The sequence below is a fragment of the Fistularia commersonii genome, chromosome 27, assembly GCF_037954325.1.
Source record: "Fistularia commersonii isolate RoL2024-O1a breed Wild chromosome 27, RoL_Fcom_v1.0, whole genome shotgun sequence".
NCBI classification, from domain to species: domain Eukaryota; kingdom Metazoa; phylum Chordata; class Actinopteri; order Syngnathiformes; family Fistulariidae; genus Fistularia; species Fistularia commersonii.
The window spans coordinates 2,428,766-2,442,062 of record NC_141310.1 but is presented as its reverse complement, the minus strand read 5'-3'; the positions used below and the strand labels follow the sequence as shown (position 1 = coordinate 2,442,062).

Here is a 13,297-nt window from a genome sequence, read left to right as displayed (position 1 = left end):
CGGGGGTGAAGCCTGAGCTCATATTATCCTTCTCACTTTGAATTAATCTAATGGATGCGCTTCACACTCTCCTCTATTGATATTTGCACCGTCGCATGCATTAAAACAGAATTCTCATAGTTCTTTTTTTTCGAAGTCACGTTTTTATCTGCGTTCGTTCGATTCCTCCTCGGCATCCGAGACACGCTTTTTACTTTGAAACTCAATGATTATCTTTTGATATGTTCTAAATCTCACAGAAATCCACCAAAGTGTTGGAGCGGCACCACATTTCTAATGGGATTAGGGATATCCTCTGCAAAACAAATCCAGTCGGCTCTGCTGTAGTGTTTTCATAATCAAGTGGAACCTGTCCATAGACAGGACTGTAATAATAAAGAGGTGATTTCTGGGGGAAAAGTTTGGCGTAACGCATCAAAATGTAAATGTGCGCCGTGCAGCAAGACGCGCCGTAAAAGGCCGGTCCGACGAAAGCTTGCGATTCGAAATGTGCCCGACTCCACAAAAGCCACGTGTCAGCAGAGGCGTCGCGGTAATAATAGAGGCTACGGGCACGTACAGGCTCGCAGTTTGCAACGCCTCGACTACAGGCAGCACAAAGAGTGGAGAGAGGGAGAAAAAAAAAGCAGCAGAAGGCCATTTTTGGTATTATTGGACAAATAAGATGGGAGTGAGAGCAAAAGGAGCTGCAGAACAACCATTCGGTCTTTCTTTTGTCTGGTTTTCAAAGTAGTTTCGGGGCTTTGACAGCCAAGTAGGGAAAGAAATGAGAACATCATACGCAAAATACCTAAGCCTTTTCTGCGTCCCCATGCGGTCGTGTGTTTGTATCGTAGATACAAATGCCGGCATCGTCCCGGTTCATTTCAACTTCAAATATAGTGCAAATAATTGTGTTTAATCGCTCTGTACCAAAGTTCCACAGTAAAGCTTACCGAGCGGTCGACCAAGCGCTCGCTCTCTGTTTGCTCTCTCGTCATTGAAAGAAAAACTTCCCGGCCCCTTTTTCGTTGCGAGACACTTTTAATATTTTCGGCGCCGCCGCCAAATATTGAAAGCGGTCTCCATTTGGAGCGTACTTCTATTATACATACGGTTTTACGCAGCCGTTATCTCCATTTCCGCCCCTCAGACTGCTCATGCCTCTCGTCCTGCCCTCGCAGAATGTCTACTACACCAACACTCAGCAGTTCCACGTTGGCCTCCTCAGTCCCACCGTTGACGACGACGACAACAAGTGCCTGGTGGATGTGAACGGCAGACCACGTCTGGTTGAGTGCAGTTACGCCGCAGCCAAGCGCATGAAGCTCCATTGGCTCTTCACTCAGGTGAGGAGGTGAAGCAAACCGTCCGACATGGAACTTGATCCAGGTGGAGGTAACACTTCCTCGGGCTTACGACGTTCTTATGATTCCACGCGGTTCGTTTGTACGTTCATTCATTTGGAAGGGTCACCCGATCCGGTTGATCGCAGGGCCGCGTGTAGAGTCGTACAACCATTCACTCTCTCATTTAACCCTCATATTATGTTAAGGGTCAATTTGACCCATTTCACCCATTGACCCAATGGGTCAAATTGACCCTTAACATAATATGAGGGTTAAACGTCGTACGAGGACAAAGAGAGACAAACAACCTTCCCTGTCTTCATCATCATCTGTTCATTCCCTCTCTCACTAACCCTCTCAGTCACGTGTCACATCGATACATACAACCAATCGCACATCAGAGAGACAAAAAAAAAAATCATTCACGCATCTTATAGAGAAATACACCCTCAACCATTCAAACGACCATTCACCCTATCATTCTCCCTCTCATTTACGTCATCTAGACCAGCGGTCTTTTGTACCGGGGACCATTTATGCATAAAAATGCATTCCACGGACCGGTTAGAGGTCGTTTCCTCCTGAAAAAAGCTCTCCAGAGTGAAGCGCGGCAGTGAAGCGAAGGCCGGAAAGTCATTTTTCAAAATGAGATCTGGAAGGTCTAACGAAAAAAAAGGTTAATTTGTACCTTTTTCTTTCCAAACGATCCATGGATCGGATCAGGGTTAGGGAACCCCGATCTAGACGATCAACCGGTCACACAACAAACAACAGATCACCCTCTCATCGACCGTCTTATTCGCATTTCATATAGAGACCTCTAACCGTTCACCCCCAGTCAGAATTCGAGACCATCTCACTTCCAAGACTCAGTAAAGGTTAAATAAAGCGAATTCAGCTGAAACGCACCACACTGCCGAACACATTCAACCCCGCTCATCAGCGAGATGACGACCTTCATCATTATCAGCTCCGCGTCTGCAAATTTTATTCTCACGCAAGGTGCCTTGACATTAAGTGAATTAGTTCTATTTTAATCAAGTCCTCTTATTTTCATCTGAATATTCCAGAATACTCCACATTATATCCCGCCCGTCGTTGTTTCGCAGGTAACCCCCGCCGCGGATGTGCTTTTTAGAGCACGACAGGCGCCGGGCGTGAAAAATATGCTTGATATGTCAAATGTTCTGGCTCTGAACTTTAAATGTCTATTTTGGTTAACTTTGTATTATTCAGCAGGCAGAGCGGGGGCATATCTGCGAGGCCGCAGCGTGTAACGTCCCTGAAATGTAGCATCCATTATTGATGGCATTTTGACTGCGCGCGGGGAAAGTGTCGGACTCACGGCGGAATGGATCGGCCTGGATGGATTGGCGTCGCGGCAGCGCCGCCACAGGGCCCGCGAACTAAATCCTTTTATCGGGATTGAAAAGTCACCCATTCCTCCTCAAAACTTGCCCTCGCCGGCTTGTCGTTAATTTTAAAGAACGCCACACTCCCTCGGACTACTGACGGCTTCCATCAAGCGTCAAGTAATTTAATAAGATGTTAATTAGGGGTTTAATGAAATGCGTTATTACATGAGGAGATTAGCGGCTAATAGCAGCTGAAAGGATGTGACCTCTGATTAAAAAAGCGACAGATGCAACAAACACCTGAAATTTGCTGAGAGTTAAGGGAGAGCTAAAAAAAACATCCAATGACAGAATTCTACTCATTCTGGAAGACGGCGTGAGCTCCGGCCGCAAGGTCAACGTTCAGAGTCTGAAGCGTCCGTTTAATGCGGCTCCGCTGTCGTTCCAGCCAGTCGAGTCCTTGCAGGAGTTCGAGATTAGATAAGGCCTGTGGGCCAATAAACAGCTGGCGGCTGCGTTACAGGGGCTGAGCCGAGATCGCCCGACAACAACAACAACAACAACAACAACAACAGGTCTCTATCTCAAGTAGGCAATTTAGAGGGCTTTACTGAAAAGGTTCAGGAGTCAACTTTAGCTTTTTCCCCGCAGCACTGTCTCAGCAGGACGCTTTCAGCAAGGCAGCTTCGCCTCAACAAATTACTTGGGAACTTGCACTTGAACGCTTCGTACTACATTTACTATACATTACATTTATATGTATATTTCTCCTACCGCACGGTATGCTATTTTCACTTCCCGTCAGGGTTGTCTAATAGCGTCATACCTTGAGGTGACTCTACAGCAATAACACCTCGCTCCATCCCACCTGGGAAGCGAGTTTTAAAGTTATATCCTGTCTTTACTGCGTTGCAATTTTTGTGATAAAATCTGTTTAGATTTTACAACTGTTTCCTTGACTTTGGTTGTAAAGCCTTTATTACACAACGTTTATTCCCAACATTCTCACGCAGGCAGGATACGACACCTTGACGATATGCAAAGGCCGCATAATGCGAAAGAATAAAAATAAATAAATAACTATAAATGTCAAATATATATGTATCTATAAATTATAAAGTATTGCTTTGTTGCAGCTTTCTTGTCTGATTTGTTTGTGTTGGGATGACTCACGTTAGTTTGTTTCCCGTGCGCTCCCTGGCCCGTGCTTCGCCGGTTTGTCTCGAGAAATCAATGGAGTCGCCTTGAAACGTGACTGTGTAGATTTTATATTTGTTTCATTTTTTTATTTGTTTGTACTCAATCAGCATTTAATTAAAGTTGTTCACGGCGCCTGGTTAAACAGACGTCCAAAATGTGCAGGAGCAGGACGCCCGCTGTCCCTGCGAGTAATACGTGGATAAACAAAGTGTTTAATCAGGAACACGAGATGAAGTCAAAGATGGTTGACTGTCTTGGCACGCCGCACGTATCGTAGAAACGCGTTGATAAGCTTCTCATCTGCAAATAAGGGCTGCCAGAATAATGTACCCTGCTCATATTTCCCTGGAAATAAGGAGAATTCAACAGCGAAGCCTCTAGAAGTCTTGAAAGCAAAGCGGCTAAGCCCTGTCAGGGCACGAATCTCGAGGTCGGTCTCCCGTCGCATGGAAGCAAATTATGTCCAATCAAAATTTATTTCTATGGCGCTTAATCACAACCCAGTTGTCTGGTGACACTTTATATAGAGCGGGTTTCTTAAGCTCCGCTTAAGATGATCCAACATTCACCCAAACGCTGTCTTTTACCGGGCAGAAACCTGCACCGGATCCCAGCTCGACGTGAGCGGCCTTCTGCCTCGACAAAAAGGAAGAATGTTATAGAGATGTCGGTTGTTTAGCTTCATGCTAATAGCTAAATTGATACATTAACAGCTTTGATATTCATAAAAGCAGTAGATCAAGCCGCGCCCCTTGGGAATCTGTCAGGAGAAGACATGAGGTTATGTGTGCGTCCGTTGAAAGTTGGTTTTATTCTTATATTTATGGAAAATAGGTAAGGTTCGAAATGCGTGTCCGAGGTCCGGGATGACAGCGTGCCTCCTTCCATTCAGCTTATGATGCAGCCGCTCCAGGGCGGAGCAGTCAGCTCATAAATGTCCTGTCTTAGAGTGGTGGGAAAAGGAAAAAGCAATTTGTGTGTCAACTTTGTGATTGGAATGGGAACACCTTCCCCACTACTGATGAGAAAGTCACGCTTCCTAGGGACGCGTGGCAGTTTCTTATTTAAGTTTGCAAACTTCAGTAAGCTGGTCCATCTAACCCACAGCCAATCGCTTGCCTCCATCTACTGTAACTCACTCCTCCTAGTCCTCTTCTGTCACGACAACTTACTTTCCGTCCTCTTTCCCTTCCTTCCTGCCTGCCACTTCCAACCTCAGGATCCTTCTACCCAGATCTTCGCTCTCTGTCCTCTGTCCATGTCCGAACCATCTCAGTCTAACTTTACTGTATCTCCAGAACATCCGACATAGATCTGATGGACTCATTCCTCTCCATCTCCTCTCCTCTGCTGCCTCCAGCTCTGCCCTCTCTTTTCTCCGTGTCTTCAAACACCGAAGAGAACACGTCCGCCCTCGCCTCCATCCTCGACACCTTTCCTTTCGTCCGTCTCGTTCCGACCCGCTTGCACAACCCCGGACCCCGTTTCCATTTCCGAAAGCGGATCGGCTGTTCCTCCAGGCGGCACATTTCACAGGCTCATTAAAATGTTTCACGTCGCTTAGCTAATTGACTTTTCACAACTTGCTTACAATGGCTGAATGTAGGCTGTCCACATAAGATTTTCTTGTCTGCAGACTGTGTCTTTTATTTATTTCCTCTCGATCCATCCATCCACCATCCAATGTGTTCTGGGAGAAAAAAACAAATGCGTTTGCCAGTTAACGCATCACTTTCTTGGGCACCCGACGACAGGGGGCGAAAGGGTGAATCATCCCCAGAGCACGAGATGCCCCGTCCAGACGTGTTTCTTTTTTTTTTTTCCCGTGTTCTCGCTTTAACTGCACCACTTTTATCTTTTCAGGGAGGATCCATTCAGAACAGAAAATCAAAGCGATGCCTGGAGCTGGTGGCGAGCAGCGACAACGAATTCGGCTACCAACTGGCTCTGCAGAGATGCACCGGGCAGAAATGGTTCATCACAAATGTGCTTTTTAGCAGTTCCTTATGATAGAGCTGCCGATTTGAACCCCGGGGGGGAACGACGGCAAAACCGACCGCTTTTTCTTTTTTTTTTTTTGCGTATGCACACGCGTGCGTGCCGTTGTAAATGCGAAACGTTTCATTTTGCCTACAGGATCAGCCATAGACGGCGGGTATTTTGCATTGCCAGATTTGACAAGGTAGTATATATTTAGTATATTTTGTTGTAAAATATAGTCCAGATTTCCTTTGACTTAAAAGATCTAAAGAGTCCAACGTGTTTTGGCGCTCTCTCACAGCTGCTACTGTGTAGCAATATTTCCCAATCTGTCCTTGCTGTAATTATTTTATTTTACCGTCTCAGGTTTTTAGGTTTATCATGTATATGAAGCTGTACATGTGTGGGGAAATGTCAGAGTACAGTCAATCTAAGAATTGTAGATTTTTTTTTTCTAAATGTAAATATGGCGGATATTTGTAATATATAAAAGTAAAAGAAATGATGTTCAATATTAGTATGTGTCTTTATTTATGACTGCCCGCTGCACTCGATCACAACCGGCCCGGTGAGGGTGGTACGCAACACATTTTCACAGTCGCAGAGTAAAAACCGAAAGTGTGAAGGAAGTTTTAGGAGTTTTCCCGGAGTCGCGGCGCAATCCCATCATTTCGGTCATCGAGTATAAGTTGGTTTATCCAACATGTTCGTCTTGCCTTTCAGTCTTTACGGTGACGCAACACAATCAACAACCAATAGACGCGCTCTTACAAAAGCGGGAAAACGAAACCCGACGGACAAACACTAACCTGAGCGGTATTTGCAGCAGACTGTATTTGTTGGCGGTATGGACAAACGGGAACGGCGAAGGATCAGTCCAGAGAGAGGAGCGGATGGCGGAGTTGTGGGCAGAACAGCCCGGCTTGGACAATCTCAACTCTCCAACATATCAAGGAGAAGGAAAATCGATAGATTGGAATAGCTGAGGCTCTACAAATACCCGGTGATAACATCGCACGGTGGGGAAAAAATGCCGAAAGAATGTAGTTGCTGTCGGACCGGGGTTGATGCACTTTATACATCCCATAATACATTCTCTGCTGCTTCTCCTGCATTCAGAGTCATGATTTGCTGGAGCCTATCTCAGCTGTCGTCGGCCAAAAGGCGAGGTTCATCCAGGACGGGTCGCCATTCGATCACGGGGTCTCATATAGAGAAATACAACCGTTTGGTTTTCATTCATGTCAGACATACGTGACATACATTACATTGTCATACAACCGTTCACTCTCGTTCACACATCAGAGCAATTTATGGTCTCCAATGAACCTCCTACATTTTTTGGGAATGTGCGTGGAAACCGGAGAGTCCGGCGGAAACCCACGCCGACCACGGTGTTTTTGCTGCGCCGCCCAGAAGCAAACAAAGCTCAACAAATCAAAAATCATACATATGACCTTTAGACGTGCACATCGATTGAAAAAATTCAATTAAAATAAATCCAATGTAATTCCTCTGACAAGGCATCTCAGAGGTTCCCAAACGTGCACACTTGACGTGCATGTGGAACACCTTTTAGGTCTCCCTCCGGCAACAATGGTAAGATGTGGGGTCTTGTCAATTGAAGTGGGGAGAGTTAATGGTGCAATAATACGCAGGTACAGTAGAAACACATTCACGGCTCAGTGATGCTGACGGCTAAAGACGCACCAGACATGCTAATGCGGCTAAACTGCATTTGCGGGGAAAAAAGCGGGCGTTCGTTTTGATGTCTCTCTATTTGCAGTTGACCCTAAGCTGTGCAGACGTTTGCCTTCACTTACTCTTGTGAATTATTTATTGAAAATGATATTTAAAAGGCGGAAAAGAACACCCTTTCGTCCGGTCGGCGTGCGTTGCCCGCCATCCGGGCAGCAGAGACTCAGGGATCAAGGCTGGACTGAAACGCTCAGACAGCAGCAGGGCCTTTCAGGAGATCTGAAAAACCGGCCATTATTTTCCAACCCTCACCCATTGACGTCGACCTCAAGACTAATAACCGACAAAACCGCAAACCTTCTCAGTTTTTGAGAATTTACTAAACGCTTTTATAAAATCATTAAGATCTGAATGTTGGTCGATTTCTCTGTTCTGTAAATTATCTCGGTATTTCAAAGCAATAAGAGCCCCATTCTAAATCCCGAGCGCTCAGTAGCCATGAACGTTATTTGAAGGCCAAATCATCCCGTGCTACTCAAAGGCATCCCATATGACAACCAGGTCCAGGATCACGCCGTAATAGAGGTCATAGTCCATCCCTTTTTTAAATCACGAGTACATTTTCGGTGAAAATGTTCACAGTTGAACCTGCTCTTTCACGTCATATAGCATCAATGACCGTAAATGGTCTCCACTTGTAGCGCTTTACACCGGATTACATTCACTGCCATGCAAGGCGTCAACCAATGGGAGCAGCAGGGATCGAGTGGCCGACCCTCCCGCTCTCCCAACTGAGCCACGGCCGCTCCCCGGTATGTCGGTATCACGTCTCGTTCCATCTCGTCGGGTCCCCGTTTCATATTTCATGCCATTTCCGAGCGGCTGCGAGACTCCGTCCAGGAGGGATAAGAGTGCGGCGGTGACAGTCTGGGAAAAGGAAAACACCGGACAGCACAGAGAGTTCCCATCTACAGGAGTGAAAAAGCTAAATTTGTATTATTTAGTGCAAAATGTTGAATGGGTATAAAACGCACACACACACATACACACACAGGCCATTCTGAAGATCTACCATCCGTTGCAGTGACTCCAAGTAGACTTTTATGCCAAAATGATAAAATACTTCTGATCAACAAGGGATTTCTTAAAAATTTTATTTTATTGCATAAGGTTTCTGAAATAATAGAGATGCTTGTCATCACAGCAAAACAAGTGTCCAAAGTCACTTTCCGTGCAGAGAAGGTCAGGAGGCCACTCTTTAAGTATCTAAAATTAATTTACAGAGCGTTCCCCCATGAGCGAGCACAACAGCGGCAAGGAAACAACTAACTTTCACCGGAGCAGAAATTATTCCCAGCTCAATATGAGCGGCCGTCCTCTTCGACTGGTTGGAGGGAGAAAGATGCCACAAGCACTAAGTACACGCTAGTACATCCCTCTAGTTAGCTGGACGGGTTATTAACCGGGCGGCGCGAGGGCCCGACGCCGCCGTCGGTCGCGCGTCGCCTCCGAAGTAGAGTCACGGAAGCTGTGTCGTCAGTTTGTTGCGACAAATGCGGAATTCGGAAAAACAGGACGTCTCTCCTGCTCCGAAATGTCGGTTGCACCTGGGGGAGGCGGCGAGTGGCGCGGCCTGTTTTCGAAATGCCAGTACTCATTAACATCCACATCCAAGCAAAGCTCAGCAGACCGCGGTATTAAATATACATGGAAACCCACTTTCATCAAACGGGCCGTCGTAATATATGCAATAAGAGCGTCTGTGGCTGCCGAAAGTTAGGATTCTGAGAAATGCGGCACAATAACGTTCACAATCCTATCATTTACATCTTTTAAATTACCTTTAGACCCAATTAACCCCCCCCACCCTACAGCATGACATTACATTCGGCTTCAAGATCAGAATCTATATGTGCACGTCGTATCTAATATCCATTTTACTCTGACACATCATCTCTTCTCCACAGAATGACTCTGCGTTCGGCCCAAAGGGAACTGCCGCAAATTAGATTCCGGTAACGCCGAAGTAAAATCCGTTTTCAGGACACGTCGGCCCGATTTCGATGAATGTATCTGCAGCCGCTGTGCCGTCACGTGTCTCAAAAGTGACAGTTGTTTGAGTCTGAGAACAAAATACCACGCACCAGGGTGGGGGTTGTGGTAAACCCCGCTGCCTCGCAGCCAGACGCTCCCTGGTTCAATCCCGACAAGAAGTCTTTCTGCGTGGAGTCTCCTTGTTCTCTCCATGTCTGCATAGGTTTCCTCCCACCGTCCAAAACCATGCAGGAGGTTCATTGGAGATCCTTAATTTCCAAGACATGCGAATGAAAGGGTGAATAGTTGTTTGTCTCTATATGATGTGTGGATGAATGAGTGGATAATTTGTTCTACATGTAAATAAGGGGGCGGATGGTCGTCTGTCCTGCCCAATGACGGCTGGGAGAGGCTCCACCCAAATCCCGATGGGATAGATAATGACTGTATGAACGAACAAAATAAGTTATACAGATCGCTGTTTTGCAACAAGCATTGCAAATATTTCATTTGTACCGGAAACTTACTTCAACGGGACAGAAATATGCTAATGTGTTTTACCCCGGTGTTCCGGAAAACCTGGTCATTGGAATTACCGCTGATGTTAGGCGGAGACAATATCGCTTCCCGACACCTCGTTCCTCTTTGCCTGAATCCATTGTGGAACCGAATGCTTGATAATGAAGATAGTAATGCTATCAGTGCTTTGGATAAAACCACATAGATAAGAGTATTGTTATCTGGATAATATATATAAAAAGAAATAATCATGGTTCCTATTCATCCGGGGTGGAAAAGAGGAAGTTGGACCGGTGACTGAGATAAGATGGAGCCTCAAGAGCAAGACTGAAAGTAATTAAAAGACTATTCATCACATTTTAAAATCAAATTGTACTTCTTTCACATTTCAGATTGGTCATAAAATACTTACTCCTACCGCTACAGTATCATCTCTCAGCTCAAAGAATTTTTCACATCTTCCATTGTATTTATGTAACATATCCCTCTGCAGTCTGTGGGTTTGGGGTTCCAGTGTTAGAATAACCAGCAACATTAGATGAGGATCTGATGCGGTTAAAATATATGATGCCTTTGAATCTCCCTCCAATCCGTGCTTTAGGGTTATTCAAAGTATTCCTCGTAACCCTTCTATGCGGTAACCCTGTGAGTACCGTCTTATACTTCTCTGCCACGGTACGGAGACATAAAACGTGGAGGGAAATATTCCTGGCAGGAGACACGGCATCGATCAAGGGAATCCGCAGAGTTTTGAATACCATATGGCGAAAGGAGGCAGCTTGTCAGAAGTGAAAATATCTGAACCTCTCACCACCACCACCACCTCCCCCTCAACAGGATCCGGAGAGGAGGCTCCCTCTGTTCTGTCTCCCGCGCAGGAGAGCCACGTGAGGCTGGGGGGAAACTCTCAGTATTCCAGGGCCAGCGGGAAAACATGCAGAGGTAAAGAGATCCATGCAGGGATGGAGAGCAGCTCATTCAAACCATGGATTTCAGCAGGTGTGTGTGCGCATTTTGCATTCAAAATTCTTTACACGTGCACAAATAGCATCATGAATAGTCTTCCTTGAGTCATTTACCCGTCTTAATTATGTTGCTAAAACAGAAGCATTTTCAGATTGTGCACAGAAACATAGGTATACAGTTGCTCCTCACTAAACGACATACTCGGCCTTACGACTTTCACCAATATTCACCGAACGAAAATATCTCGAAGTTGCGACGTCAACATATATGCGCCGAGTACAGCAGTCAAGAATGTAAGTTTGCCCAAATGTAGCTGTGTGAAATAAAATAATAGTATAATAAAAGATCTATAGCAATATCACCAACTCTATTGTCAACATTAGGCTAGGCTAACTTGTAACTTTTCATTGACGGTAGGTTAACTTTTAAGGTACGGTAAGCTAGCCTACCGTAAGGCTACACGGTATACTATTTATATATGATGATTTGAGTCGACATAAAGGGAATAATTCGCTTAAAGACAAATTCGCCGAAACGTTGGAACGGATCATCGGCGCTAAACGAGGAGTGACTGTAAATGTTCCCATTTTCACACGTTCCCATTTCCAAAGCACTTTCCACTGGTTTGTATTCATCCATTCACACACCGATGGCGGCGCAGCTGCAAAGCGCCGACCGGCGAAACGCCAACCTTTGATTGCGGAGACCTTCACGCCACCAACTGAGGCAGCGGACAGATGTGACAGGATAGTTGCCAGAAGAAGACATAACCGCCCTCTCAACCTTTCAACGTGACGCTCGAACGCGTCGACCTCTGCGGCCGAATAATCTGACAGATGTATTTCTTCCAGATCTGGAACCGTGAAGGAGGGATCGGTTTGTTCTGGTTGGGCGAAACAAAAGAAAACGTCCACCAATGTGGAAAGTGACAGTCAGTCACATTACCGGTCGCAAAATCTCCAAAGCAGGATGATTTCTCCAAACATCATTCAGCTCGCATTACCTCCGGTTTAGTTACTTCAAATAAGATCAGAGATGTGATGAATGAAGGCGAAGTATGCATGTTGAATACTGTTTTGGGAGAAAATGAAAAGAGGGGTTTATTTGATGAGCGAACAGGAGCCGGCCTTTGCACGTGATGAGAGAAAGACGCCAAGTAGACGTTGTGACCAATCAGGGGGGAGCGAAAGAAGGGGAAAGGGTAATTAAATCACATGAAATTAAACTCAAAATACGATCTCGGTGAAGCAACATAAAGCCAGGTGTAATTGATATTTATTAAAGCGATTTATTATCAAAAAAGAAAGCGCAGTTACAATTATAAAGAAAATAAAAAAAAATATATTAAAATATAAAAATATAAAATATAAAAAACAAACCTCACTAACCCAAGCTTACTGTTCTGTAAATTTCCTGTGCATCTTGTATTTGCAAGTGTATTTGCAGTCCCTATGTCCTCTATTGTAAGTCGCTTTGGATAAAAGCGTTTGCCAAATGCAATGTAATGTAATGTAATGTAATGTAATGTAATGTAAAGGGAAAAATGGCAAGTTGGCCGCTGCGCAAATCAAACAATGGAATTGTTCTCATAAAGACGATATTCCGCCGCCGACGTGATCGAACCACAGAAGGAAACAAAATCCACGCTTCCCGTCAGCAAACTCGACATTTTCACAGGATTCAGCCTTGACAACGTGCACAGATGTCCTTCCCCCTTCAGCCGTGCCATGAACAGGTGTGAAAGAAATCAGCGAGCGGTGACTAGCCGGAGTTGACTGACTTCACGTGTTCTGATTGACAACACAGAAAATCCACATGACAATTTGAAACACACAAAAATGAGGGGGAGGGCCGAGCGTCTGCCGTAACCATCACTGTATTCCCGCTGAATGCCTCATCAGATCAGCAGAGTCGAAGCGTATTCTGGGAAAATACCTTATATTCATTATGATCTCCTCATGAGGGGAGTTGTCGGGGTAATAAGATGAATCTGAGCTAACTTATTCCTTCGCACACACACACACACACCCTGCTACCGATGGGATGTGGCTGTGTTACGATCCTGTCTGTATTTTATTTACATCCCATTTGCACACTGTTTTTTTCTGAATTTTTTTATTCCATTTTTTTTTTTTTATGTCTTAGCTATAATAATGTGAATGTGTTTTCTGGATATGAGGGATAACCTTTCCTTTCCAAAACACTTTTATGATCTTG

At 45.1% G+C, this 13,297-nt stretch overlaps 1 protein-coding gene across 1 annotated transcript in view; it reads left to right on the top strand.

Moving 5' to 3' along the window:
• galnt18b (UDP-N-acetyl-alpha-D-galactosamine:polypeptide N-acetylgalactosaminyltransferase 18b) overlaps window positions 1-6,375 on the top strand; it is a 93,941-nt gene extending 87,566 nt beyond the window's left edge. The window contains exons 10-11 of the mRNA XM_086175020.1: window positions 1,164-1,328; window positions 5,747-6,375. Coding sequence (XP_086031146.1) covers window positions 1,164-1,328; window positions 5,747-5,893 — 312 coding nt within the window. The 3' untranslated portion in view covers window positions 5,894-6,375. The remainder of the gene's footprint in view (window positions 1-1,163; window positions 1,329-5,746) is intronic.
• Window positions 6,376-13,297: the final 6,922 nt, after the last annotated feature.